A 27,016-nucleotide genomic window follows, 5' to 3' on the forward strand; every position below is an offset into this window, starting at 1 on the left:
CCTCCTTTGGTGGGGGCATCATTAAATATCTTTGTTGTGTTTATATCTCCTCAAGCTGAGCACGAGATATCACACTAAGTTGGCACTTAAAACCTAAAATATAGAATTGAGGAGAAAGTTAAACAAAAAGAAGTATGCTTTGATCTGCATTCATACTCCATCAGTTCTTTCTCTGGAGGTGGATGGCATCCTTCAGAATTGTCTGGGATCATTGTATTGCTGAGAATAACTAAGTCTTTCACAGTTGATCATCCTTGCCGTGTTGCTGTTACTGTGTACAATGTTCTCCTAGTTCTGCTAACTTCACTTTGCCGTCAGTTCATGTGTGGTGAGTGAAAGACGAAATGACTGAAAAAACAAAAGTTCAATCTTCCAAGCGTGTTGGTTTATTAAGCAATGCATAGCAATAGCCTAGCAAACTGGGACCAGACCTCCTCAGCTTAGGCCTGGACCCCAAACGCAGTGGGATACAGACTTTTGTACATTAAAAACAGCTAATAAAATAAGGCCAATTAATTAAAAGGAAACAATACAACATTAAGTAATCTGATTCCTAGTTGGAGGAAAGATTAGGGACTTTCCAAGTTGGGAGGGGGATAATGAACAGATGCAATTCCCTGAATTCAGAAAAGGGAGTGTCCCACTCCCCGCCAAGTGTCTGTAAACATAGAAACAATCACTGATTGATCAATACGGGGCCAGTTCTCAGATAAGACATATGGGTTCTTTGAGATACACAATTGTGAGAAAACTCCTTGCATCAATCTTCAGCTCTGACTGGGTTTCTGGTCAGCCTAACCTATGTCCTTAGTTAAGGGTCTCTAAGCAGCAGGTAGAAGTGATTCGGCTTCTTAGCTATGCAGGGCTAGGTTCAAACAGTAAGGTTTTCTTCAAATTCCCACAATTTCTCCAAATTGAATAAAATTTTCTCACGAGACAGATGTTCGACTAAACCTATAATTGAATAGAAAGGTTACCAAAAAAAAAGAATAGAAAGCTAACTTGGCTGGCTCCAGAATTGAGTCACAAAATAGAGTCAGTGTGGTTCACTCAATTCCCACAATTAATCAGATTTATGGGGGAGTGAGCACCCTCCCTCCCGTAGATCACTTACCTATAAAGTTTTTCACATATTCATAAGCAGAATTACATAAATTAAGTTACGGATGAAATTACTTGGAAGGCTCACAATGGACTAATTTCAAGAAGGGAGATTTACACATTGCCAAGTAACCAAGAAAACTCAAATACAAACACCAGGAAACAAAAGGCCAAAGCAATACAATTATGATCATCAATATTAACTAACATCAAGTCTCCTTATATCCTAGTAACCCACTCTCAATGTCCATTTAATCAGCATATTTTGAGGCTCAGATATTCCTAGATATCTCCTCTTGGACATTCTGGAATAGGCTTCATTTTCAGAGCAACTCTGAAGGGGCTATGCTTCTCTGGTTCTTTTCTAGATAGTTCTGCTAAAATCTTCCAGTAGCAAAACTTAGTGCAATTTAGTACAATCTCTTAAACTTGGTTCTCTAATCCTGAAACTTCTGAGAATTTCAGTTTTTGTATTCCACTTTGTGTTTTTATCTTTACCTAAACCCTGTACTTAGCATAAGAATCTTTTAAAGGGGAGCAGAGCCAAGATGGTGGCTGGAAAGCAGGGACTTGCTTAAGCTCACCCTCAAATCCCTCCAAACACCTGTAAAAATGCCTCTGAACAAATTCTAGATCTGTGGAACCCATGAAATAGCAGAGGGAAACAGGTCTCCAGCCCAGGAGAGCCTGGATGGTCGCTGGGAAGGGTCTATTGCATGGTGCTGGAAGCAGAGCACAGCACAGCGTGGGCCACGCCAGGACAGACCAGAGCGAGTCAGCCAGCCAAAGCAGGCCTTAGGGCGATGAATCATTGAGCTGTGGCAGTTGCCAGACTTCTCAACCCATGAACGCCAAAGAGCAGGTTAGTGGGAAACTGTGGGATCAAGTTCAGAGTGGTTGGATCACCAGCCCTGGGGGTGGTGGAGGTGGTGCAGCGGTGGCGGTGGCAGCAGCAGGCAGCTCCTGAGGCTGCTTCCAGAGCTCCAGTGTCAGCTGCTTCCCGATTCCCTGGCTCACATGGTGGGAGGAATCTAGCAGCAGATCAGAGTGGGAGTGCAAGGAGCGCTTTGTGGGCACAAAGGCAGGTTCTCTTGCTGTGCCCTCCTTGGATCTGGACTGTGGTCCTGGTTGGCAGTTCTTGGGAGAGGAGGAGGAGGAGCACTGCTGTGGCAGAGCCTGGGGTGAGGGTGGAGTAGAAGTATCTCTCAAAACAGCAGTGCTTGGACCCTAAAGCTTGGGACAAAGTATTCTCTACTCTACAAGCAGTCATACACTGACAAAAACCTCAAGGGTCAAGTAGTTGTCTGGGAACATGAACAGGCAGCGAAAATGAACTCAGTCTCAAATTCAGACTCAAACTCTAGATTCCTTTTTTGGTGACAAAGGAGATCAAAACATACAGCCATAAGAAGTCAACAAAGTCAAAGAGCCTACATCAAAAGCCTCCAAGAAAAATATGAATTGGTTTCAGGCCATGGAGGAGCTCAAAAAGGATTTGGAAAAGCAAGTAAGAGAAGTAGAGGAAAAATTGGGAAAAAAAGAATCTTTTAAAAAAATTCATGAGGGTCTAACTTGTAAAATGAATTTTCCATCTTTTTAAAAATATCTGATACTTTAAAATGGAAAAATAATTTCACTTTCTTTATAATTATCAATACAATTTTCTACGTAAATCCTTAATTCAATTTTGAGAATTTGTTACTACAACATAATCAAAGCCTGAATTTCCATGCTAGGTACATTTGGAAGCCAGTCATATACACATGTATATACTTCCAAGAGAAAAAGTCTAATCCTGTTGCTTTCTCAAAATTTAATATCCCAATTAATTAGAAAAATTTACATTCCATCTTTGTCTTGTTACTTTGTCTAATCCCCCCTTTTAGGAATACATAATCCCTATATTATAATTTGACCACAAATACAGATTAAAATTGTAAGATTTTTCATACTTGCATCTTATTGTAGTAACTCAGATGTTTCAGTATCAATCGATTAATAGTTTTTGTGTTATATTCACAAAACTTCTACTGCTCACCTGCCCTTATTACAGAATTTTGCTATGAAAGGAAAATGAGAGACACAATTTTAACAGTGTCAAGACTTGTCCTCTCAAGAGGGGACTGACCTGACATATACAGTAACAGGAGAAAAAGTCCCTTAGCTCTCTTTGATTTCAGGCACGAGTCATATCTGACAGTCAATCATGTAGTTACAGGGTATCAAAAGCAAGGCTCAGGATTAACCAGATAGGTAAATTTCCTGTTTAGAAAAGTAAAGCTCTTAGCATAGTGCCTGGCACATAGTAGATGCCTAACAAATGCTTCCCTCCCTCCAGGTCAGGTAAGGTAAGGTTGGGTAGATTCAATCCAGCTACTGGGCAAGGACCTTTCCGAAGGTCCCTTCAGAGTCTAATGTAGTTTCCTTTGACTAAGTAGCAGTCAGGTTCACTGACTTTAAATCCAGTGTGTTCTTGATGTTCCAGCTTTGTCCTCTCCTTTAGCCCGAGCTCCCTTTTACTGGCAATGAACTTGGATATTGTGTGAAGGTCTAGTTCCTGGAACTGAAGGCAAACACTGACCAAGGGCAGAAACCATGACCCTGTGACTCCTGGTTTTTATTTAGGTACTTCCTGGGTAAGCCATTGGGCAACTTAAATCTAGGGATTTTCCCAATTCTTGCTAGTAGGTTAAAGCAAATGGGAAATGGACCAATAAGTACACAGACCAAAAAGGCTCAGTGGCTGGCTGCTCAGTGGTTATAGACATGGTCCTGGGACAACCACTGGGGCCACAGTTGGGGAAGCAGATGTTTATTTGAGGCTAGAGCTTAGCACAGTGCCTGGCATATAGTGGGTACTTAACAGATGTTTATTGATTGATCACTGATTGGAGTTCTTTCTATACATGGATTTCTTCCTGAAATAGAGGACCTCCAACTGATCTGGCATGAGGACACTGAGGACATTGGGGTCCTATTTGCTACCATCTTCTTTTAAAAAAAAAGCCAGTGATAGATTGCATATTCCTGAAAGTCCTGCTCACTACTCCAAGTACATTTAACACAAGTGACTCATCTCTGAACTCCAACTATTTTATCTGCATAGTAAGGACAATAATTCAACCATGAAATCTTTGGGAGAATTTTAAAAAGGTAAAATCATACAGAGCAGCAGAAAGAACACTGGATTTGAAATCAAAGGGTCTGGGTTTGAGCCCCGACTCTGCTATTTGTTTACGAGTCATTACAGCTCTCTTGGCCTCAGTTTCCTCAGCTTTAAAAAATGTGAAGGTTGGATCATATGATCTCTGAGGTCCTACAAATAGATTATTATTCTTTGAACTGAAGTGGAAAATCCCTTCTGTTTCAAACCTTGTGTTTCTCCACCTTTGTCCCTGCTGCAGGGAAATTGATTAGGAAAAGACATGGGCATGAGGAGTTCACAGGGTCTCGTGTCTTCCTTCTGATCATCAATGATCCTGGCCTGGAAATAGAGATGGGGGAGGTGAGGGAGAGAGTGGACTGAACATGGACTCAGCCCAGCACATACCCACAATGTTTTTTTTGTTTCACACAAAGTCACTGGCCCCACCTTGTTTCCTTGTAATTTTCATCTTCCTCACAAGTCAAATACAGAAAAATTCAACCAGAAGAACAATCCAGATTAATCTAGGTATCAGGGAAGTATGGTGCATGACATCATGTGTAATGGGCCTCAAAATGATCTCATTACTACCACTGCTAGCTAACATCTATATAGTGTTTACTATGTGCTAAGCATTAAAACTCATCTCATTTAATCCTCACAACATGGGAGGCAGTGTAACAACAAGGCTGCTAGTAGGTGCTGTAGAGGTGTGAGACTCACAACACCAGCACACAGAAGGGCTGCTAGCACAGGTTCTTTGATCTGTTTTTCTAAAGAAAGCAACTTTAAGAGGTTTACAATATCATTTTAATTAAATGTACATATATCATTCACTTAGTTCAGGGGAAAAAGTCAGCACCCTGAACTTCATAAAAAAACACAAACAGAAATTACGAGCAGAAATTATATAAACAGAACAAATAACACAAATCAGCAGACAGGGCTTCTGTCTATCCACAGCAATACATACATAGTTATCAGAGAGAGAAGCACCAGTATCTGGTTTTTCAAAGCTGGGCAGGGGGAGCTCCTTAACGGCTACCCAAAGTCTCATCTGGCCAAATCACAGAAACACTCCTCCAATGAGTGAGCCCCCAAAGAAAAATGCTAACCTTTCACTTCAGGGTCAGAGGGTATCAACAACCATGTGACTCAAACTCATGTGACTTAGGCTTTCTTGTGACTTAAGCAGGTCATCAGACTCTTGATTCAATTCTTGATTGAAACAAAGGCAAAACTCAATCAAGTGCCTTTGATTGCCTTAGTGCTAAGAAGCATCCCAAAAGAAAAAACAGTGAAAGTCCCACTTTGCTTGACATTACAGGTAGGTACCCCATTTTAAAAATCTCTATTTTACAAATGAGGAAACTAAGGCAAAGAAGTTAAGCAACCTGCCCAGGGTCACATAGCTAGTGTCTGAGGCTGTATTTGAACTCAGGTCTTCCGAACTCCAGGCCCAGCACTCTATACATCATGCTACCTTTATAGGGTCTTAGAATTTATACAGCTCCATTCATACACATCTTCCTTCTTTGATCCTTATTTTTTAAAATTTATTTATTTAAATTATTTAATATATTTAGTTTTCAGCATTGATTTTCACAAGAGTTTGAATTATGAATTTTCTTACCATGTCTACCCTCCCACCCACTCCACCATGGTATATATTCTGGTTGCCCCGTTCCCCAGTCAGCCCTCCCTTCTGTCACCCCACTCCCCTCCCATCCCCTTTTCCCTTACTTTCTTGTAGGGCAAGATAAATTTCTATGCCCCATTGCCTGTGTGTCTTATTTCCTAGTTGCATGCAAAATCTTTTTTTTGTTTTTGAACATCTGTTTTTAAAACTTTGAGTTCCAAATTCTCTCCCCTCTTCCCTCCCCACCCACTCCCCCTAAGAAGTCAAGCAATTCAACAGAGGCCATATGCATATCATTATGTAAAACCCTTTCACAATACTCATGTTGCAAAAGACTAACTATATTTTGCTCCTTCCTAACCTATCCCCCTTTATTGAATTTTCTCCCTTGACCATGTCCTTTTTTGAAAGTGTTTGTTTTTGATTACCTCCTCCCCTGATCTGCCCTCCCTTCTATTGTCCCCCTTTTTTTATCTTCTTCCTCCTTCTTTCCTGTGGGGTAAGATACCAATTGAGTGTGTATGGTATTCCCTCCTCAGGTCAAATCTGATAAGAGCAAGATTCACTCATTCCCCCCCACCTGCCCCCTCTTCCCTTCCTACAGAACTGCTTTTTCTTGACACTTTTATGCGAGATAATTTACCCCATTCTATCTCTCCCTTTCTCCCTCTCTCAATATATTTCTCTCTCATCCCTTAATTTGATTTTATTTTTTTAGATATCATCCATCCCTTCACATTCAACTCACCCTGTGCCATCCCTCTCTCTCTCTCTCTCTCTCTCTGTATATATATAAATATATATATACATATATATGTATATACACACACACACACACACACATATATATATATGTGTATATATATATATATATACATATATACACATACACACACAGCTACCCTAATACTGAGGTCTCATGAATCATCTTTCCATGTAGGAATGTAAACAAAACAGTTTAACTTTAGTAAGTCCCTTGTGATTTCTCTTTCTTGTTTACCTTTTCATGCTTCTCTTGATTCTTGTGTTTCAAAGTCAAATTTTCTATTCAGCTCTGGTCTTTTCACTGAGAAAGCTTGAAAGTCCTCTATTTTATTGAAAATCCATATTTTGTCTTGGAGCATTATACTCAGTTTTGCTGGGTAGGTGATTCTTGGTTTTAATCCTAGCTCCATTGACCTCTGGAATATCGTATTCCAAGCCCTTCAATCCCTTAATGTAGAAGCTGCTAGATCTTGTGTTATTCTGATTGTGTTTCCACAATACTCAAATTGTTTCTTTCTGGCTGCTTGCAGCCTTGATCTAGGAGTTTTCTTTTTGGGATCTTTCTGAGGAGGTGATCTGCGGATTCTTTCAATTTCTATTTTACCCTCTGGCTCTAGAATATCAGGGCAGTTCTGCTTGATAATTTCTTGAAAGATGATATCTAGGCTCTTTTTTTGATCATGGCTTTCAGGTAGTCCAATAATTTCCAAATTCTCTCTCCTGGATCTATTTTCCAGGTCAGTGGTTTTTCCAATGAGATATTTCACCTTGTCTTCCACTTTTTCATTCCTTTGGTTCTGTTTTATAATATCTTGATTTCTCATCAAGTCACTAGCTTCCACTTGCTCCAATCTAATTTTTAAAGTAATATTTTCTTCAGAGGTCTTTTGGACCTCCTTTTCCATTTGGCTAATTCTGCCTTTCAAGGCATTCTTCTCCTCATTGACTTTTTGGAGTTCTTTTGCCATTTGAGTTAGTCTATTTTTTGAGGTGTTGTTTTCTTCAGTATTATTTTCAGTATTTTTTGGGTCTCCTTTAGGAAGTCATTGATTTGTTTTTCATGGTTTTCTCACATCCTTCTCATTTCTCTTCCCAATTTTTCCTCTACTTCTCTAACTTGATTTTCCAAATCCTTTTTGGATTTGGCCTGAGATCACTTCATGTTTTTCTTGGAGGCTTTTAATGTAGGCTCTTTGACTTTGTTGACTTCTTGCTGTATGTTTTGGTCTTCCTTGTCACCAAAGAAAGATTCCAAAGTCTGAGACTGAATCTGAGCGCGTTTTCGCTGCCTGGCCATGTTCCCAGCCAATTTACTTGACCCTTAAGTTTTTTGTCAGGGTATGACTGCTTGTAAAGAGTACTTTGTTTCAAGCTTGAGGGGATGTGCTGTTGTTTTCAGAGCTGTTTCTATACAGCCAGCTCTGCCACACCAGCACTCCTCCTCCCCCAGCAACCACCAACCTGGATCTGACTCAGATCTTAAGCAGGCTCTGCACTCCTGCTCTGATCCGCCACTTAATTCCTCCCACCAGGTGGGCCTGGGGCCGGAAGCAACTGCAGCTGTAGTTCTGTAGCTGCACCACCTCCGCTGCCCCTGGGGCTGTGGCCGAACCTCAAACTTTCACTCTGTCCCCTGCAGCTTTTCCCACTAACCTTCTCTGTTGTCTTTGGTGTTTGTGGGTTGAGAAGTCTGGTAACTGCCACAGCTCACTGTTTCAGGGCTCTAGGGCCTGTTCCACCTGGCTTCTGGTCTAGTTGGTCCAGTCGTGGCTTATGCTGGGCTCTGCTCTGCTCCGCTCCCAGCTCATACAGCAATCATCCAGGATGTCCTGGGCTGGAGCCCTGCTTCCCTCTGCTATTTTGTGGGTTCTGCTGTTCTAGAATTTGCTCAGAGCTATTTTTTATAGGTTTTTGGAGGGACCGGGGAGGGGGAGCTCATGCAAGTCCCTGCTTTCCAGCTGCCATCTTGCCTTTGATCCTTATTTAAAGGATGTTTGGAAGGGTTCTGTGCAATATGGAGATTAGATCCCCAGAAATGACCTCAGCCTGAAATAAAATCCCTGTTGCAAATATGTATAATCCAGCAAAACATATTCTCTAATTGGTTATGCCTGCAAAAAAAACCAAAACATTTCTTAGTCTGGGTTTTGAGTCCATTAGCTCTCTATAAGGAACTAAGTAGCACATTTCGTCATAAGTCGTCTGGAATCATGGTTGATCATTGCATTGCTCAGCATTCCTAATTGTCTTACAGTATTGTTTGTCTTATAAGATTGTTGTTAGTATATAAATTGTTCTCCTGGTTCTGTTCATTTCACTTTACATCAGTTCATACAGGTCTTCCCAGGTTTCTACGAAATCATTCCCTTCATCATGTCTTACAGCATAAGAGTCTTCCATTGTATTAATGTATTAATTCGATAAACATTTATTAAGCACCTACTATGTGCCAGACACTATGTTAAGCACTGAGGATACAAATAAGAAAAAGAAAGATAGTCCTTGCCCTCAAGGGGATTACAATCTAATGAGGGAATACAATACACAAAAGGAGGGACCATGGCTGGGGCAACATCTGTAGATCCCTGGTGCAGGAAGTGGAGAGAATCTTATTCCAGGGAGTTGAAACCTAGCATATGCAAAGTGGAGTGAGCTGTAAGTCTGATTTCTGCCTATATGAAGGAAGACTTTGGGAGGTGTTTAGTGCTCCACCCTCCAGCTGTCCAATAGGGGAATTGGTATCCAGGCTTGAGTAAGTAGTAGGGTGATTAGATCAGAAGTGATGAGCTTATCCTGGGAGGGACATCTTTGAAATTAGGCAGAGTTGCAGGTGCAAAGTGGACCATAACTTCTTTAGCAGTTCCCCAAATGATGGGTATTCCCTCAGTTTCCAGTTCTTTGCCACCACAAAAAGACCTGCTATAAATATGTTTTTATATCATCAGAATTTACTTTTCCTCCTTTTTCTGTTCTTTTAAGATCAATAGAATCACTCTCAACTCCTCTATCTAGTAAGACTTCCTCTATAATCTCTGATGATGGGACACATATTTCATCTCCCTTTGTTAGAATGTAAACAGTTTATATTTGTTTAATCCATTATTATTTTCTCATGTTTGCCTTTTTATGTTTCTCTTCATGGCTGTCTTTTCCCATCAAAGTTTTTATGCACCTCTGGCCTCTTCATTAGGAATGCTTGGAAGTCCTCTATTTCATGAAAAAGTACATTTTCCCCTTCTAGGATTATATTTAATTCTACCGGGTAAATTATTCTTGGTTGTAAGTTTATATCCTTTGCTTTCTGTAATATCATTATAATTGCTTTGCTTCTTTAGAGAGATGGTTGCTAAATCTTATGTGATCCTGATTGTAATTCCATGGTACTTGAATTCCTTCTTTTCATATGCTTGTAGTATTTTTTCTTTGATCTAGGCATTCTGAATTGTAGCTATAACATTCTTGGGTTTCCATTTTAGGATTTCTTCCAGGAGGTAACCAGTGTGAAAAATGATTTTCCTTGGTAATCAATATCTTGGAGACTCAGAGCTTCCACATCCCCCTTTCTTTCAAAGTTCAGTCCTTGTACAGAGGAACATTAAGATCTAATCTAAATGGCAATATTCCTGCTCATTGTGTTGCCCTGACAGGTTTGGGAAAATGCTGATTCCTCCCTTTGTCAAGACAGGTGATATGGAGATTGATGTCTCTTTGGCCAAGATTAAGTGACCTAAGTCAGTACCCTAAGATCCTCATCTTAATATAGCCCGCCTCTCAGTGTGTTGACTAATCAGAGTTGATTGGCTCCCCTTGGGAACACCTACTCTTCGAAGGGCATACAACTTTGTATCTCCAGCCCCCAAACTGAGCCAGTTTTGGACTGGAACTCCCATGCAATGCATGTGAAGCCAGCTTGAGAGAAATAAAAAATGTGGACTTGACCAAATCTAGTTTGTCTTTCTTAGATCAAACACCATTCTTTTGGTGTCAACACCAGTGACTTCTTTCTATTTTCACTTTGCTCTCTGACTCTAAGAAATCTGGGCAGTTTTCTTTTAAGATTTTTTAAAAATATGATGACTAGGCTATTTTTTTAGTCATGTCTTTTAGATAATCCAATGATTCATAAATTATCTCTTCTTGATATATTTTCTAGGTCAGTTGTTTTTGCCATGAAATATTTTACATTTTCTTCTATTTTTTTTCAGTCTTATGATTTTGTTTTCTCATCAAACATTATCTTCTATTTGGTCCATTTAAATTTTCAGGAAGTTTGTTGCTTGGGTAAAATTGTGTATGCCTTGTACCTTTTTGTACTTTTGTGAAGTTTATATCTTTTTACCTCTTATGTTAATTCCAATTCTTTCTTCCATAGTTGTCATTTAATTTTTATTCTTTTTCTTAAAGTGCTTTCATTTCATTTATAGAACCATTTTAAAACTCTTGCTTTGCCTCTTGTAGGAATTTTAGTTCAACTTTGTCCAAATCTGTGTTTTTCTTTGAGGTTTTGCTTCTAGATATTTTGGAGTCATTCTCTTTTTAGGGTTTGTATCTCAAGTGTTCCTGTCATCATAATAGCTTGGTGAAATTCATTTTATTTGTTTGTTTACTCATTCTTGCAACCTACTTCCTAACTTTGGATATTATGATGGAGTTGGGCTCTGTGCATGTCTAGAAGGAATGCCTGAGCTGAATGAAGGTCCTGCTGCTTTCTTGAGGTATTGAGTATTGTGTTATTTCAGAATTTTAGAGACACTTGAGGCTGGGGAACTACAAGCTTTCAATGCTCCCATAGTAGTCTTCCGGGCAAAGTCTGTTGCTGCCATTCTGGTTTGAGCTCAAATTCTTGACCTGAGTTTGGGTCTGAGCAACATATCTGTTGTGGCCCGGCCCCTGTTAGAGTTCCAGTAGACTACTACTGGATTCAACTTCTATCAACCAGCTAGAAAGCTCTGAAGATTTAAAGTGACAGAACTATTTTTGGTCTGGGATTCTTGCCATGATTAAATTTGGGGTGGAATATGGAATTGAGACCCCATTTAGCTCTTGGATTGAGAGTCACACAGCAGCTGCTTGCTTCTGAGCTTTCTCCTTACATAGCCTAGTGTTTGAAATTACTACTCCTAGGCATTGGTCCTTTTCTCAGTATACCCTGGATCTGTGGCACCAAGTGCCCTAGAACTGAAGAGTGAGAAATACAGCTGCCCATTGGTACCATTCTTGTATCCTGAACAAGATCAGACATTTCTGCACTGGCTCTAGGACCTTTCTTTTCTTGGTGCACAGCCTTGGTCCTATTTGAGTTCTTGTACAGAAATCCTCTGTGCTGCTATTACTGGTTAGATGCTGTTCCTACTGTAAATAGCCCTCTTTGTCTGTCTCAGTATGCTGATCTGGGCTGGAAAAATGACTTACTGTGACTTTTTCTTGTATTTTCTGATCAGGATTTGGTCTAGGTCATTTTCCAGATCTGTGTGGAGGAGGTGAGCAGTATAGCTTGTCTGTAAGTAATTCTTAGTACTGCCCTACCATCTTGGTTCCTCGGCTTACTCTTATTCATTTGAATCCTTTCCTTATATAACTTAGAAATGAGACATTTTTCAGAGAAACTTGATGCAAAGATTTTTTTCCTAGTTAATTGTTTTCCTTCTAATCACAGTTGCATTCAATTTATTTGTGTAAAAGCTTTTACATTTTATATAATATCAATTTTCTCTTCTGTGACCTATCTCTTGCTTGGTCACAAACTCTTTGATAATCTCTTCCTCTAATTTGTGATGTGATCTTTTATATCTTAGTGATGTGTCCATTTGAGGCTTATCTTGGTATCTGATGTGAAGTTTGGTTCTAAGCCTCCTAATTTCTGTTAGACTGCTGTCTGGTTTTCTCAATAGTTTGTCAGATAATGTCCTTATCTCAATAGTTGGGGTCTTTGGGTTTATCAAATACTAGGTCCATTTGCTTCTGCATGTTGTGGATCTAGTCTCTCTCTTTTTCAGCCAGTATCAAACTGTTCTGATGATTGCTGCTTTGTAGTACAGTTTGATACTTCTGGGCTACTTTCCTACACACTTTCATTATTTCCTTGGAGATTCTTGACCTTTTGTCCATCCAGATGAATTTCATTACTATTTTTCTCTCATTCAATAAAGTAAATCTTTGATAGTTTGTTTGGTAGGGTACTGAAAAAATAATCTAATTTAGGTAGCATTGAATTGAACATCTTTTTAAAAACTGAAGAAAAGCAGTGAAAGGTTTTTTTTATCTCTAATTCCTACCTCACTTCCATAGCTGGACAATTGCCAGGTGCCTGCTTCTGATGTCTTCATTATATTTTAACTCATTTATTTTTTTCCTGACTCTATTTCTATTTTTTTTTTTTTTTTACAAAATGATGGTTCACCATGAAAGCTTTATGTGTATGTTTATACTTTGTTGGGGTGTGTGGGGGAGTGGTTAAAGCAGGGGTAGGAAACCTATGGCCTTGAGGCCACATGTAGCCTTCTAGGTCTTCAAGTGTGGCCCTTTGATTGAATCCCAACTTCACAGAACAAATGTCCTTAATAAAAGGATTTGTTCTGTAAAACTTGGACTCAGTCAAAAGGCTGCACCCAAGGACCTAGAAAGCTACAAGTGGCCTGGAGGCCAAAGGTTCCCCTCCCCCCTTCCCCGCCCCCCCTTAAGGGAAGTTATGGCTAACTGCAATTTACACAATATTTAAGATAGGACCGAGATTCCATTCCATTCTCTGGACAGTTCTTAGGGAATTTCTTCTCCAACTAGTAGGCCTGAGTGATTACAATTTTATTAATAACTAGCATTAATAATCAATTTTTTGGTAAGCTCTTTCAACTAAAAAAGGAAAGAATGCCTATGGATCTGGGCCATTGTTTCTGCACTAATCTAGTTTGGGGATTTGGTTTTTTTGCAGTGAGTAAGGGAGCCTAAGGCTAAGCACTCTTCTCCTTTGATGTGAGAGACTGGGTGGGGGTGGGGTGGGCAGAGATTAAAGGAAGAAGAGGACAGTAGCCAAAGGGGAAACTCCATCTAAAGCCAAGCCCTAGGGGATGCAGAGAGAGAAGGTCTCAGAGGATCTGGTCCTTTCCCAGTCAGTTGGGAAGAAGGATTGAGGAACAAGTAATAGCCTCTCCTCCCCAAAGCCACATGCTAGTTATTCTTGCAAGAGGAAGGTAGGATCGGGATTGTCAGATCCATTTTCGAGGTGTGGTGGCAGAAGTCCAGGGAAGAGTCACATGATGAGTTATAGCCAGAACCAGAGCCCGAACTGATCTGACTCCCCACCTGGGCTTCTTTCCACTCTAGTTTTAGAAGGATCCTCTCTTTTCTTTGATCTTTTCTTTCTTTCTCTAATATATTTATTCCTCCTCTCCCACCCAGGGTGATGGGGTGCTTCAGTGCCTGTTTCTAAACCCCAGTTCCAAAATCACATCCAGTTCTAAAATCACATCTCTCACTAGCTTCAAAACATTGGCCCTAGCACTTCCTCTCCAGTTCAAAGGCAGCATGCCTTAGCAAAACACTTATCTCTACTCTTGATACTGCGGCCAGCTGCACATATAGAATTTATTGGTCTGATTCCGTGTGTATGTGCTAATTGGCTGTGCACTGGGCCATAACAATATTTGCTACTTACTGACCTTACTGATATGCATCTTAGACATAGTCAAATGTATACTCCCTTACATTCATCTTGTCTAGCAAGACATTTGATGGAAGCAACCTGGATATTTCCAGTCAGCCCTGACCGTTAGTTGACTTAGTGACATTTCACAGTGAAAACCACACCTCCAGGTCACCCCCACCTTGGGCTATTTCCCAGTGAACTCTGGGTAAGATACCTGCGCAGTAGATACAAAAAGTGCATGTTCCTTTAAGGACTGACCACCCCTTAACCACTCCCTAATCCCACCCCAAAACACCTAATTGACATGTTTCACCCCCAAATTTTATATATAAACTTTCCCTGCACCTCTGTATGGTTGCAGGTTCCCTAAGAGTTCTTGCCTGCTGTAAAGGGTAATAAATCTTTGCCACTTTTACTTAAAGAATGCTTGAGATCATGAATTTATTCCAGATGGCCCCGACCCTCTCCAGTACTTGGGTCCTTGAGGGGTACTCTCCCTCAACAACCCTGTCTGGGAACTCCAGTCTTGGGATTCCTGGACCTCAGCTCCCTCAACCAGGGGACAGCTGTCTTAATGAGGACAACCAAATCCTGCAGTAGATGCAGCATTCCACACTCATAGGCCCCCATATCCACAAAGAATTTTCTTCTTTTTTCATTGGCAGGAGGGGAAAGCTTGCCTGGGGAAAACTGTCCAAGTTTGTGTAAAAATGTTACATGCATTCAGTTGTTTTTCAGTCATGTCTGACTCTTCATGACCCATCTGGGGTTTTCTTGGCAAAGATACTGGTGTGATTTGCCATTTTCTTCTCCAGTTCATTTTACAGATGAGGAAACTGAGGCAAATGGGTTAAGTGACTTGCCCAGGATCACACAACTAATGAGTGTCTGGGGTTATAATTGAACTCAGGGAAATGAGTCTTCCTGACTCCAAGCCCAGCACTGTATGCAATATGAAGCCACCCAACTGCCAAATGTTAAGTATTATCTTTCTAATTACTGGATGCTTCCAATCAAGATTTTTACAACAGCCCCTCAAGTATCTCAACGTTCAAAACTATTTTTGAAGTTAAACCTAATTCCCTCCTACTGAACTGTGTTCCTGTTGGTCCATGTAACCTCAATCACAGGGCAAAGCAGGGGAGGCAGCAGGGGGTGCTGAGAGAACCCTGAACTTGGAATCTGACAGATCTTGGAATTGTGGCCTGCCATTAATTATTTGTGTAACTGATGTGGATAGAAACAGTGTCCTAAGAATTAAAACGAATATTAAGGGTTGTTTTTCCAGTCCTTTGTAAAGCCCCATAGCTTATTCTGTAACTTGAGGGTGTCCTAAAGTCCTTTCTCCCTCATCTTGAACCTGTACCTGTACCTTTATGATAATCATGAGACAGCCGGAAGACACCTGGAAAGTCCCCGCCTGTTTACCCCACGCATAAAAGCCCTTCACCCCAACCCATGCAAATTGCATATGTGCTGCTGTCCTCTGGGTGCCTCCTAATAAAGCTGCTGTAATGTCCCTCCTACTTTGGTGTCTGGAAATGACCCTACTGCGGAAACCATTTCTTTGTGGTCCTCCCCAGGCTTACATATACAAAAGAGAGTTTGCATAAGAATTAGTGAGATTGTGATTATTTTAAAATGTCAAATATTTCAAAAATATGTGTGCAAAAGGGAACTGTATCTATGGAAAGGGGAATGTGCTTATTCATGTTTGTGCAGTTCACCTGTAATAGAACATAAGCCCCTTGGGGCAGAAACTTTGAATTTTTGTCTTAATCTCTCCAGTGCCCAGTCCAAGGCCTGGCCCATGGTAAGTGCCTAATGTGAGATTGCTAAACAAGTGAGAGAGAAAGCCCGGATGAAGAAGCAGGTCGACCACAGCCATGTCGTTTCATTGCCTTGGCTTTAAATATTTATTGAAAGTCCAGGAGGGAGAAAACAAAATAGGGTCTTAACACAAAAACATCTGGAAAGAACACAGACTGGAAAAATGGACGAAACCCGGAAGGACAGACAAAAGACCATGAACAGGACTAGAGGAGGAGATCCAGAGGTTGGGGAGGAGCCAGCCCCTGGACACTTGGCTACAGTAACTGATGAAATGCACCTGCTTCAGGAAAGTTGTGGCTGGTGGGAGGATGGGAGAGGAAGGGAGAGGGTGGGGTGATGCTGAGGAGTGCAGGAAGGGTTTAGGCCAGGCAAAGGGGAGGAGGGCAAGGGTTCTGGGAGGGACCAGAGGGAAAGGGGCAAAAGTAGGGCAGGGTGAGGTATTAAAAAAATCAGATTTAAACCCCAAAGAGAGACAGTGTCCTCTCCCAAAGAATATACACAAATAAAGACTTTCACATATCATCTTCCCTTTCTACAGAAGAATCCCATATTCAAAATAACCTTGAAACACAAAAATGCCAACCACCCAAGCAGTGAAGCTTTTTCCAATATAGTACAGCTTGGCTTACAATAATAATAATATTACCCTTATAGAGACTTCCATGGTTACCATAATTATCCTCTTTTTGTTCATTCCAAATTTACACATAGAGACTAGCGACGTAAGATTTCTACAAAACTTAACAATGACAATTTAAAAAAAAAACCACGACAACACAATAAAACACACACAACTCTTGAAAGGACAAAGCTCCCAGAGTGATGTTGGACCGCTGGGGTTCGAAAGGGTGCCGATGATAGGTAGAGGCAGGCACCCTGGGAGTAATCTGTCAGGCAGCGCAGAAAGACAGCCCTCAAGATTTCCACTCAGTCTCCGAAGCCCAGCCCCTAACCGGCAGGGCTTTTGCCAACATCTGTTCAGTGTCCAGGGATGGAGCTGGACTGAGCAGGCACCTCCTACTTTCCCACAGGAGGAGATGGGTCAGCTCTTATCTCCCTTCCCGCCCCTGGTGCTAAACAACTGAGGCCCCTTCCCCAGCCCCTTCCATCCCTGCCACCCTAAGAGGAGAGCATGTCCCTTTAAAATATTTCCACATATTTAAGTTAAAAGGTAGATCTCTACTGCTGGTAGGTTTGGGGTTTTTTGGGTTGTTTAAATTTTTTTTTTGGTTTTTGGCTTCTTTTCTTTTGCAGACTAGCTGAAGAAAAAGGGAGAAAAGGCATTCCCCAACCTCCGTCATTCTGTTTGGGGAGAGGAGCAGATGTGGGAGTTTTCCACATCGGAGAGTTTCTTCAGCATCTGCCACTAAAGGAATAGCACCTTCAGAACCTTAAATAGCATGTGTCTTAGTTTTCTTTTTTTTTAAAAAAATCACATACAATACAACATAATCTTTGAGCACCAGCGAGTTCACAGTGGGAGGTAGCAAACGTGTTCACCCCGGCCCCTAAGATCTTTCCACTAGACCGTTTGTAGTGCCCTTTCTTTCCCTCCCCTCCCCGCCTTTCCCTTCTGCTCTCTTTCTTCCCCCCAACTCTCCCTTCCCATTGTGGGACATTAGGTAGCCACTTATGGGGAAGGAGCAATAATTTCCTAGTTTCTTTGTTTAAATAAAAAAAATATATATTTATACTTTTTTTTTCCTGTTTCATCCATCTTTTCTAATATTGCACATCAAAAGCTTCCTGGCAGGGAGTGAAGGGAAAGATTACCCAACCCCAACCCTTCTCAAAAGCTACTGGAGAGCCTGAATTATTCAGTCCCTCTCTCCCTGCCTGGCAGAGAACTGGGGAGGGAAGGGTCTGGGAGACACGGAGACTTGGTAACAGAGAAATAGGGGAATGTGGGTTGGGTTGTGGCTGCCACCACTTTTGGATGGTTCTTTGGTTGATGGATGGAGATGGGATGGCTTGGGGCGGGCCTCACACCTTCATCCTCATAGCTACTGGCTAGGGCTGACCCCAGGACAGCCTATCCCAGGGCCATCCCTTCCCCTGATGCCCCACACACGTCTCCACCCTGCAGATGACAAGCATGGCCTGTCCTAGGGTCCGTGGGCCTTCCCCAGGGGTGGAGTGTGTAACAGTGGGCACTCAGACCACTTTGGAGATGGAGAGGGTATGGGCACCATTCTCCTCTTCCTTCCCCTGGCCCAGCTGCCTCTGCAGAAGAGGGTTGGACACTCCCTCCTCCATGTTCATCCTCCCCATGTCCTGGATCCACAGAGGCCTGGAATGACATGGAGTGGCATAGAGGTCATAGTTCAGAGGAAACATGCAGGTCCAACTTCCAGGCGGTATTGCTTCCCAGGGGTAGCTGGTGGGAGGTTGTAGACACTGACTATGGGCAGCTGATGGGGGTCTTGTGTCCGGAAAGTGAACAGTGTCTGGTGCCAGCGCCCATCTTGAACCTGGGGACCAGGAAGAAAAGGGCTAATCAGGTTCTGGATAATAAAAAGTCATTAGTGAGACTCCAGGGATGAGAATAACCTATACACCTTCCTAAATTTTTAAGGACAGGTCTGGAGGGAAGCAAGAATGCTTGGGGGCAGGGAACAAGCAAAGATGTCCAGAGTGGTGTCAGCAAAAGAGGGAGAAATGAAGACTCCTTCAGTTAGCTTCGCAAATAATTATCAAGAATCGGCTGGATTCACAGCGTCTTCCACCAGCCCAACCCTCCCCTTAGGAGGAATATCCCAATTAGTGGATAAAATGAATGGAGCTCATAGCTTTCCCACTCTTTCCTGAAAAGAAGGTTGCATTCCCCACCCCTATACTAGACTATGTATAAGGCTTATGGGCAGCTAGAATGGATAGACCGCCAGGCCTGGAATCGGGAATCATCTTCCTGAGTTCAAACCCAGCTTCAGACACGTACTAGTTGCGTGACCCTGGGCAAGTCACTTAACCCCCTTTGCCTCAGTTCTTCATCTGTAAAATGAGTTGGAGAAAGAAATAGCAAACCACTCTAGTACTTTGCCGAGAAAACCCCAAATGGGGTCATGAAGAGTTAGACATGACTGAAAATGACCAAATATCAATATATAAGGCTCAGAGGGGCTAGTTCCTTACCTTGCAATCATCTGAGGACACCTCTGGCTCAAACTGGCCCCCGGCTTCAAAGATCTGCCCATTCCAGGCTCGGAAGCGCACAGCTTGTTTGGGGGACACCTGGCCTGTCCCTTCCTGCCATACGGACATGTTGAGGCAGTGGATGGTGATGTGCTGGATCACCTCAGAGCTCAGCAGGTGAAGGAAATTCATCTGGACCCGGCCAATGGCAAAGTCCACCTGGAAGGGAACAGGGGGACAACAGGGCCAGGAGAGTAATGAGCACTGGAAGGGAACAGAGGGACAACAGGGCCAGGAGAGTAATGAGCACTGGATGGGAACAGGGGGACAACAGGGCCAGGAGAGTAATGAGCACTGGATGGGAATGAGGGTCGACTTCACATTCATTTTGTTTTCCAATGTGCCGCACAGACTCCCAATTGAACAAACATCTATCACGTGTCCTGGAGGGCTCCACTCTTTTCTTAAGTAGGGTCTCGGTGGTCACATTACTTCCCACACCAGCCCAGGGAAAGCAGAAGAATAAAAACCCAGGGGCTCAGAGTTCAAGGCTCAGGAGGCACACTCTTTGTGATACTGGGTTCAGTCACTGGGGTTCCACAGAACTCACAATATCCAATCAGTAAAGTGGGGCAATAATTGACTGTTCTGTTATAAAATTGATGACAAAGCCCTCTCTTACAGCACCAGAGACATGAGGCAGAGTGGAGAGAACTCTGATCTGGGAACACAAAAACCCAGCCTCTAGTCCCCATTATGATACAAACTCACTGGGTGACCCTGGGCAAATTACTGAATCTCTCTGAGCTTTTTCATCTGTAAAATGAGGGAATGGGGTCAGGTGATCTCTAAGGTATAGAGAACCTCCCCTTCAGTCCCTCCATCTGTTGCTTCCCAGTGCCCCTCACAATACTCTGATCCCAGTAAGGGTCCCTGCTAATGTTCCATTTACCAAATGGATCCCCTTTTTCTTGGACCCACCCAAAAAGGACTTACACCCCTCCCTGTCCGTGACAAGGACTTAGCCACATAACTTGTCTGCCTGCCCTTCCTACTCCCTTCTCTGTGCAGAAAGATCCCAGTTCAGGGAACCCAAGGCTTTCTCTGAAAAACTCTATGAGTTTTCACCTAAACCTGCATGTGCCACCTGACATACTGAGAGTGCTGTGAGGACTGGTAGCACCAGAGGAGGTCTACAATTGGACTCTGGCCCAGGACAATGGATGGTAAGGGGCTACACCCAACAGCATCCGAGATCTGGCGAGTACAGGTCACACTAGAGCACGCAGAAGGGAGCCGGCAGGAAATCAGAAAGGAACTGTGATTTGGAGTGAGTCACTCCCCCCATCCATCCCCTCCCCTCAGTGACAGTTTTAATGATAATAATAATTATTAAATTATTATGGCTAGCATTTCTTCAGTGCTTTGAGGCTTGCAAAGGTTTTTACATATGTTTTCTCCTTTGATCTTCAAACACTATGAAGGAGCTTTACTCATCCCCATTTTACAGATGAAGAAACTGAGGTTGAAAGAGGTAAGTGATGCCCAAGGTAATGATACAGCTATTAAGTTCCTGAGGCAGTATTCAAACTCAGGTCTTCCTGACTCCAAGTTGAACATTTCATCCACAACACCACTAGTGGCTTTCAATAGTAGTGAAGGATTCAGGAATGGTACTTGCCACTCCTGAGTGGTGTAGGAGTGAGGCTGTGAGGACAGTCCCTTTTGTGGGGAGGGGGATCCTCAGGGGTGGACCCAAGAGGTGGAAAAGGCCAGATTTTTAAAAATGGGCCTTTAACAGTGGCCCTTACTAGGGTGGGATCTGTGGTTACTATGAGGTTCCCTAGGGAGCAGAAGACAGGGCAGGTGGGAAGGTTTCAGAGGCCAGAGCTGGGAAGATTCTTAGTTCTAGGTAGTAATAAGGAGAAAGCCAACTTCCTCTGCTTGATCTTCTGCAGCCTGTCCAGGTCATGGTTCCTGGGCAGTTGTGGTGACTGGGGCCCATCATCCTTTGGGGCTACTGAATCCAGTCCCTACCTTCTTCCTTTCAGGCACCTTGAGTGAAGGTACAGAAGTACTATGCCCAAACTTAGTAACCTGGATATATTTCTGAGAAACAAATCACTTTCTCCAGTTTCTAACATCTTTCTGCAAGGAACCCAAAGAATCTGAGAGCTATGGATCTCCTCCTTTCTGAAAGACCTAATCTGAGGTACAAGGAGCACAAGTAATTTGTTATAGCCACTCTGGGGTTCAAGGGGGACTTTCCCTCAGGAATTCTCTCCTTCACTTGATAGTTAAAGGGTACCCATGGTGTGCCCCTTGTCTTGGGAAGAAGAGAGGAGGCCAATGGGCCAGGAGGGCAAATGATTTTCCCAATTCATGATAGCCAGTTACTAATGGAGCCAAGACTAGAATGAAGGACTCTCATAGCCATGGCACAGGGAACAGTACACTGGATAAGACCTGAGTTCAAATCCCAGCTCTGCAACTTCCTACCTTTGTGATCTTAAACAAATTACTTCATCTCTCCTGGCTCAGTTTCTTCTCTGCAAAATAAGAGGGCTGGACTAGATGCCCACTATGCTTCTTTTAGCTCTAAACTTGATGGTCCTATGACTCCTGACCTCCAGGCTTGTGGAAGGCCAAGCTGACTCACTATGGTCCAGAGGCAGGGAAGGAAGCTACATGGCAAAGGGAGCCCATTCTGGTGGGGACATGGTCTTAGTGCTGGGTCAGGCTATCCTGAGAAGGAGGGGATCATCACTGCCACTCTGTTCATACCTTTGAAGCAGTAATGGGCCGGAGACATGTCTGTCCACCTTTGGTAAAATTACAGGTGACTTCAATGGTGTCTGAAGAACAGCCAAGGTTTGGGTCGATCCAGTATGTACCTATGGGATGTGATGGCATCCAGGGTAAGCGTGGGGAAGGGTACAAAGACTCAGAGGGAACTTTGGAAGCCTCAACTCCTTGATTCTCTCCTTCCCTTAGTCAAAGGAAGGGAAGCTCCTAAGATTGGTGTGGCTGGTATGTAGGGTTAGGTAAGGAAATCTCAGATATCTGGGCTAGGTCAAAGAAAGGGGCCAGCTGTTGCCAGAGGCATAAGGTTATCATTTTGTTCCTTCTGGAAACATCTGTAGGTCTAGCCTCTGAAAATGACAAAAATAGATCTTAAGCAGAGTGTGGCTCCGATCTTCCAGAAGCCAGAGGAAGGCAGGACAGTTGATTGGGTGATGTCAAAGCATGGATTTCCATTGTGAGATACACTGGGGATCCTTGATCCAAGTGTAGGATAAAAGTTCAGATAGGAATAAACTTGAAGGAGTCACTGGCGCCTCTGAACACCAATGGCCAGGGGTATGGAGGAAGGGAAAAGAGAGAAGGGAAAGATAACAGGAACAGAAAAGGAAAGGAGGAGGAAGAAGAGGGAATGAGGGAAGGGGAGAGCTGAGGAGAGCAGGAGAAGGAGGTCAAAGGAAAGAGAGGAAGGCAAGGGCAGGGGAGACAACCAAAGACAGAGGGAGAAAGCAGAAAAAGGGATAAAGAAAAGAAATAAAGAAAAAGCAAAGACTGGAGAGGGAAGACTATGGAAAGGAGAAGGAGGAGAAGGAGGAGGAGGAAGAAGAGGAGGAGGAAGAGAAGGAGGAGGCAGAGGAGAAGGAGAAGGAGAAGGCAAAGAAGAAGAAGGAGGAAGAGGAAGAGGAAGAGGAGGAAGAGGCAGAGGAGGAGGAGGAAAAAAAAGAACAAGGAAAAGACAGGGAGAGATGTTCCCAAGGTGGGGCTTTCCCAGCCAAGTCTCAGGTCTGTGAGGTGTTCTCCAGCAGCAGGCCCTCCAGTAGATCTCACTGGCTGCAGGCAAGGAGTTGGGGAAGAGAGCAAAGGCTGCATGTTGCGCACAGACCCCTGCCCCTTACCGTCGGCCATCTTCTGCTCACAGTTCATGAGGTCCCGACAGATCCGGGCTGGGGTGTCCTTGGTTCCCAGAGGTTTCTTGATGCTCTGGATGAGGCTGCTGAGGTAGTGTAAGGTCTTAAAGATCTCCCCACCCTGGTCCAACACCAGGAGGTCTGAATGGGAGTAGCCCTGCAGCAAGAGAAGAATACTGAAGCATGCACGGCAGCTTGGGAATACATTTGTAACCTAGAATCCTAAAGAGCTGCCTGAAGAACAGAGAGATTAGGGGCCTTGTCCCTTGTCACACAGACAATATATTTCAGACAGAGGACTTGAACCCAGATCTTCTGACTCCAAGGTTGCTGCTCTATTCACTATGCTATGCCACCTTTGAGAATTAAATAAAGTCAGTGCCAACAACAAAAAAAAATTATTATATGGACCTCCTCCCCAAGATCTCAGACCAGTAGGTGGTCTGCTTTTGCATTTAAGCAACAAGGAACTCAGTGGCCCCAGAGGCAATTCATTCCACTGTTGGGCAGTCTGAATGGTTAGAGAATTCTCTGTGTTGAGCTAAAATCTGCCATCCATTGGCCCACTGCTCCTAGCTCTGCCCTGTGCGGCCGAGCATAACACTCTTCCACAGGACAGCCCTTTAAATATTCGAAGGCAGAGATTATATTCCCCCTGAAGTCTTCCCTCCTTCAGATGAAACTTATCCTAGTTCATTCTAAGGACCTTTCTAAGCCTTGGGTGCCAGCGCCCTCCCCATCTTGGTCCTCTGGAAGCACCACAGCTCATCAACGTCCCTTCTAGGATGTGGTGCCCAGAACTTCACACAGTCCTGGGGCAGTGATAACAATAAGGTGGTGTCAACAAATGACAGAAAGAAAAACTTGTTTTGTTTCTATTTTCTCCAGCAAGGAGAATGATCTTTGAAACTAGAAAAGAAACAGCAAGTATGATCAATATAGAGCTTAAACCTAAGTGAGGATGTGGTACGAGAGTTCCCTTCTTCCCCTGGTGAGTTCATATCACTGGGCCCACATCAATTTCACCCCAAGATGCTGAACGAATTGGGAAATGTGATTATTGAGCTGTTGTTGGTGATCTTTGAAAAAACCGTAGAAGAGGGGGTACTTTATAGAGCTAGACAAAATAATAACGAAATTCATTTGGAGCAACTAAAGGTCTAGAAACTCAAGAGAAATAACGCAAGAAAGTAAGTAATGAAGAGGGAATAACCGTAACAGACCTCAACTTATCCTATAAAGTCATAATCATCAAAACTATTTGGTCCTGGTTAAAAAAAATAGAAAAGCAAATCAGCAGCACAGACTAGAAAGGAAGAATCCGAAACAACTGAACTCAATAACCCAGTTCAATAAACCCAAGAGTGTAAATTACTTAGTGAAGAACTATTTGACAAGAACTGCTAGGAAAACTGGAAAGCAGAAATTAGGTTTCATCCAACATCTTACATCACACACCACAATAAACTCAAAATAGATACATGACCTGAATATTAAGGGTCATGGCATAAAAAAATAATATCAGCAGAGAATAAGGACCGGATATGGTTGAGGGGAGAGTTCTTCATCAAATGGGAACAGAGGCAATCACAAAAGAAAAAAATCAATAGTTTTGATTGCATAAAATGGAAAAGTTTTTGCACGAACTAAATCAATGCAGCTAGGATAAGAAAGAAAGCTGTCAATTTGGAAAACAAATCTTTGTATCTGGTATTTCTGGCAAGGCTCTGATAATCAAGATATATTAGGAATTAACATACATAAATTAGACTAAAAGCCATTTCTCAACAGACAAATGATCAAAAGACATGAACAATGTCTTTGGCAATACTTGCTCTGCCCAAGCCACGGGCCCTCAGGAGCTGACTAGGCTCTGTGACATGAATGATTTAGAGTATTGGTATGGCACTTAGTCATGGACAATTGGAATGAAGATGGGCTAAATTCATCAAAGCCTGCTTTTTAATGAGGGAGTCAGGTGGTACAGTGGATAAAGTCCTGGGCCTAGAGACAGGAAAACCTGAGTTCGAATCCGGCCTCAGACACTTACTAGCTGTGTGACCCTGGGCAAGTCACTTAACCCTGTTTGCCTCAGTTTCCTTATTTGTACAAACTGAGCTGTAGAAGGAAGGACAATATACAGTGAGACAGTAACTTCCTTCACTTTAGACATCAAGCTTCTATTGCTTTTGTTCAAGAGGGGCACCTGTCTCTCCTTCCTCCAACCATTACTACAGAGACCCACCGGATATGGAGGGTAGGCTAGGGATCCCTCGGGCAGCCAGGTGGCACAGTGGCTAGAGCCCCGGGCCTGGAGTCAGAAAGACCTGAGTTCAAATCTGGCCATAGTCACTTATTAGCTGTATGACCCTGGACAAGTCATTTTACCTCAGTCTGCCTCAGTTCTCTCAACTGTAAAACAGGAATAATAGAACCTAGCTCCTAGGATTGCTGTAAGGATCAAATGGGATATTTGTAAAAGTAGGCACTTAATAAATGCTCATTTCCTTCCTTCTATGGGCCAAATCCTTTGTAAGCAATAATCATTATACAGTGTTCTGACCTTACAGCATTTTATACTTTCCAAAGAGCTTCCAAACCCACGATCTCATTTGAACCTTAAAAATCTTCTGAGGCAGATAGGGCAGAAGAGACTCATATCCCCATTAGATAGATGATGCCGTAAACCCAGGGAATTGACTTGCCTAAAGTTACCCAAAGCAGGTTCTTAAAAACTGTCTGGATCCAGATGTTGCTCAGCATTCCTCGGGCTGATGGCTCGGCCACACTAGCACTGTATCAGCTAGAAGCCAGATCATACTTTCCCAAGAAATGAAAGGACTAGACACAGAAGCACACATGCCCTCCCCTCTACCCCTCCAGCGGTCAGTGGACTCTGGGAGAAGGCAGCCAACCCTAGGGCAGATGGCCTGAGGGGTCCGTGAGGATCTGTTCTGGATTCAAAGTCATTCCATGCATACTCCTGCCAAATGCTGGTCTGGATTCTGAATTAACTGATATTCAGCTACAAGGAGCTGGGGGCGAAGGTGGGAGCAGGGAGGGGTAGAAAGAGACCAGAGGTATTTGGCTGGTAAAAAGGGGGTGGCAAAGACTGCCAATCTCCTAAAAACCCAAATCTCCTGACTACCAAGCTAGCACACTCCCAAGATACCTCCCAGAGAAGGGGAAGGAAGGAGTAGGCAAGCTGTTCCACTGGGAGGGGCCTGAAAGATCAGCCAGCATCACATTTCCCAAAGTCACTTGGCCACAGAATATACTGAGGTTGAAATTATGCTAATGGAACCCATAAAGGTGGGTTGAGATGGGACCCATAGGGGCATGGCATATCCTCAGAACAAAAGAAGCAAATTTAGAGATGCAATAAATTAAATTATTAAATAAATAAATGAAAAACGCAAATTATATATGTATATATATATATATATATATATACATATATATATATAAACTGATTTTATTCTCCCTAAATATTCTGCAAATAAAAATATTTTGATATATAATTTTACATTTAATATTTTGGACCAAAAAATATCCCTAGTATGGAAGGTCTAGTCACTGTGAAGAGAATATGAGGGTCCCGCACAACATAGTCTGGGAAACGGTGATGGACTCTTTTGAAAGAAAGGGAAACTGAGACCCTGAAAGGAAAGAAATTTGCCTAAAGTCATGTGGTGATGGAGTAGCACATGTAGGACTAAAATTCATGTCTCCTAACTTCCAGGGTACTTATACTTGCAACTACTGCATGTTGCCCACATGCCATGCTGCCATGGGGGCACTGCCATAGTGCGTAGAGTGCTAGGCCTACA

At 42.8% G+C, this 27,016-nt stretch overlaps 1 protein-coding gene across 1 annotated transcript in view; it reads right to left on the reverse strand.

Moving 5' to 3' along the window:
* Nucleotides 1-17,736: 17,736 nt before the first annotated feature.
* COL27A1 (collagen type XXVII alpha 1 chain) overlaps nucleotides 17,737-27,016 on the reverse strand; it is a 234,115-nt gene continuing 224,835 nt past the window's right edge. Inside the window, exons 58-61 of the mRNA XM_036749857.1 lie at nucleotides 23,175-23,343; nucleotides 22,042-22,151; nucleotides 19,258-19,476; nucleotides 17,737-18,596 (exon numbers count right to left, since the gene is read on the reverse strand). Of these exons, the coding sequence (XP_036605752.1) occupies nucleotides 18,450-18,596; nucleotides 19,258-19,476; nucleotides 22,042-22,151; nucleotides 23,175-23,343 (645 nt within the window). The 3' untranslated portion in view covers nucleotides 17,737-18,449. The remainder of the gene's footprint in view (nucleotides 18,597-19,257; nucleotides 19,477-22,041; nucleotides 22,152-23,174; nucleotides 23,344-27,016) is intronic.

Source organism: Trichosurus vulpecula, chromosome 3 (assembly GCF_011100635.1).
Source record: "Trichosurus vulpecula isolate mTriVul1 chromosome 3, mTriVul1.pri, whole genome shotgun sequence".
Lineage (NCBI taxonomy): Eukaryota > Metazoa > Chordata > Mammalia > Diprotodontia > Phalangeridae > Trichosurus > Trichosurus vulpecula.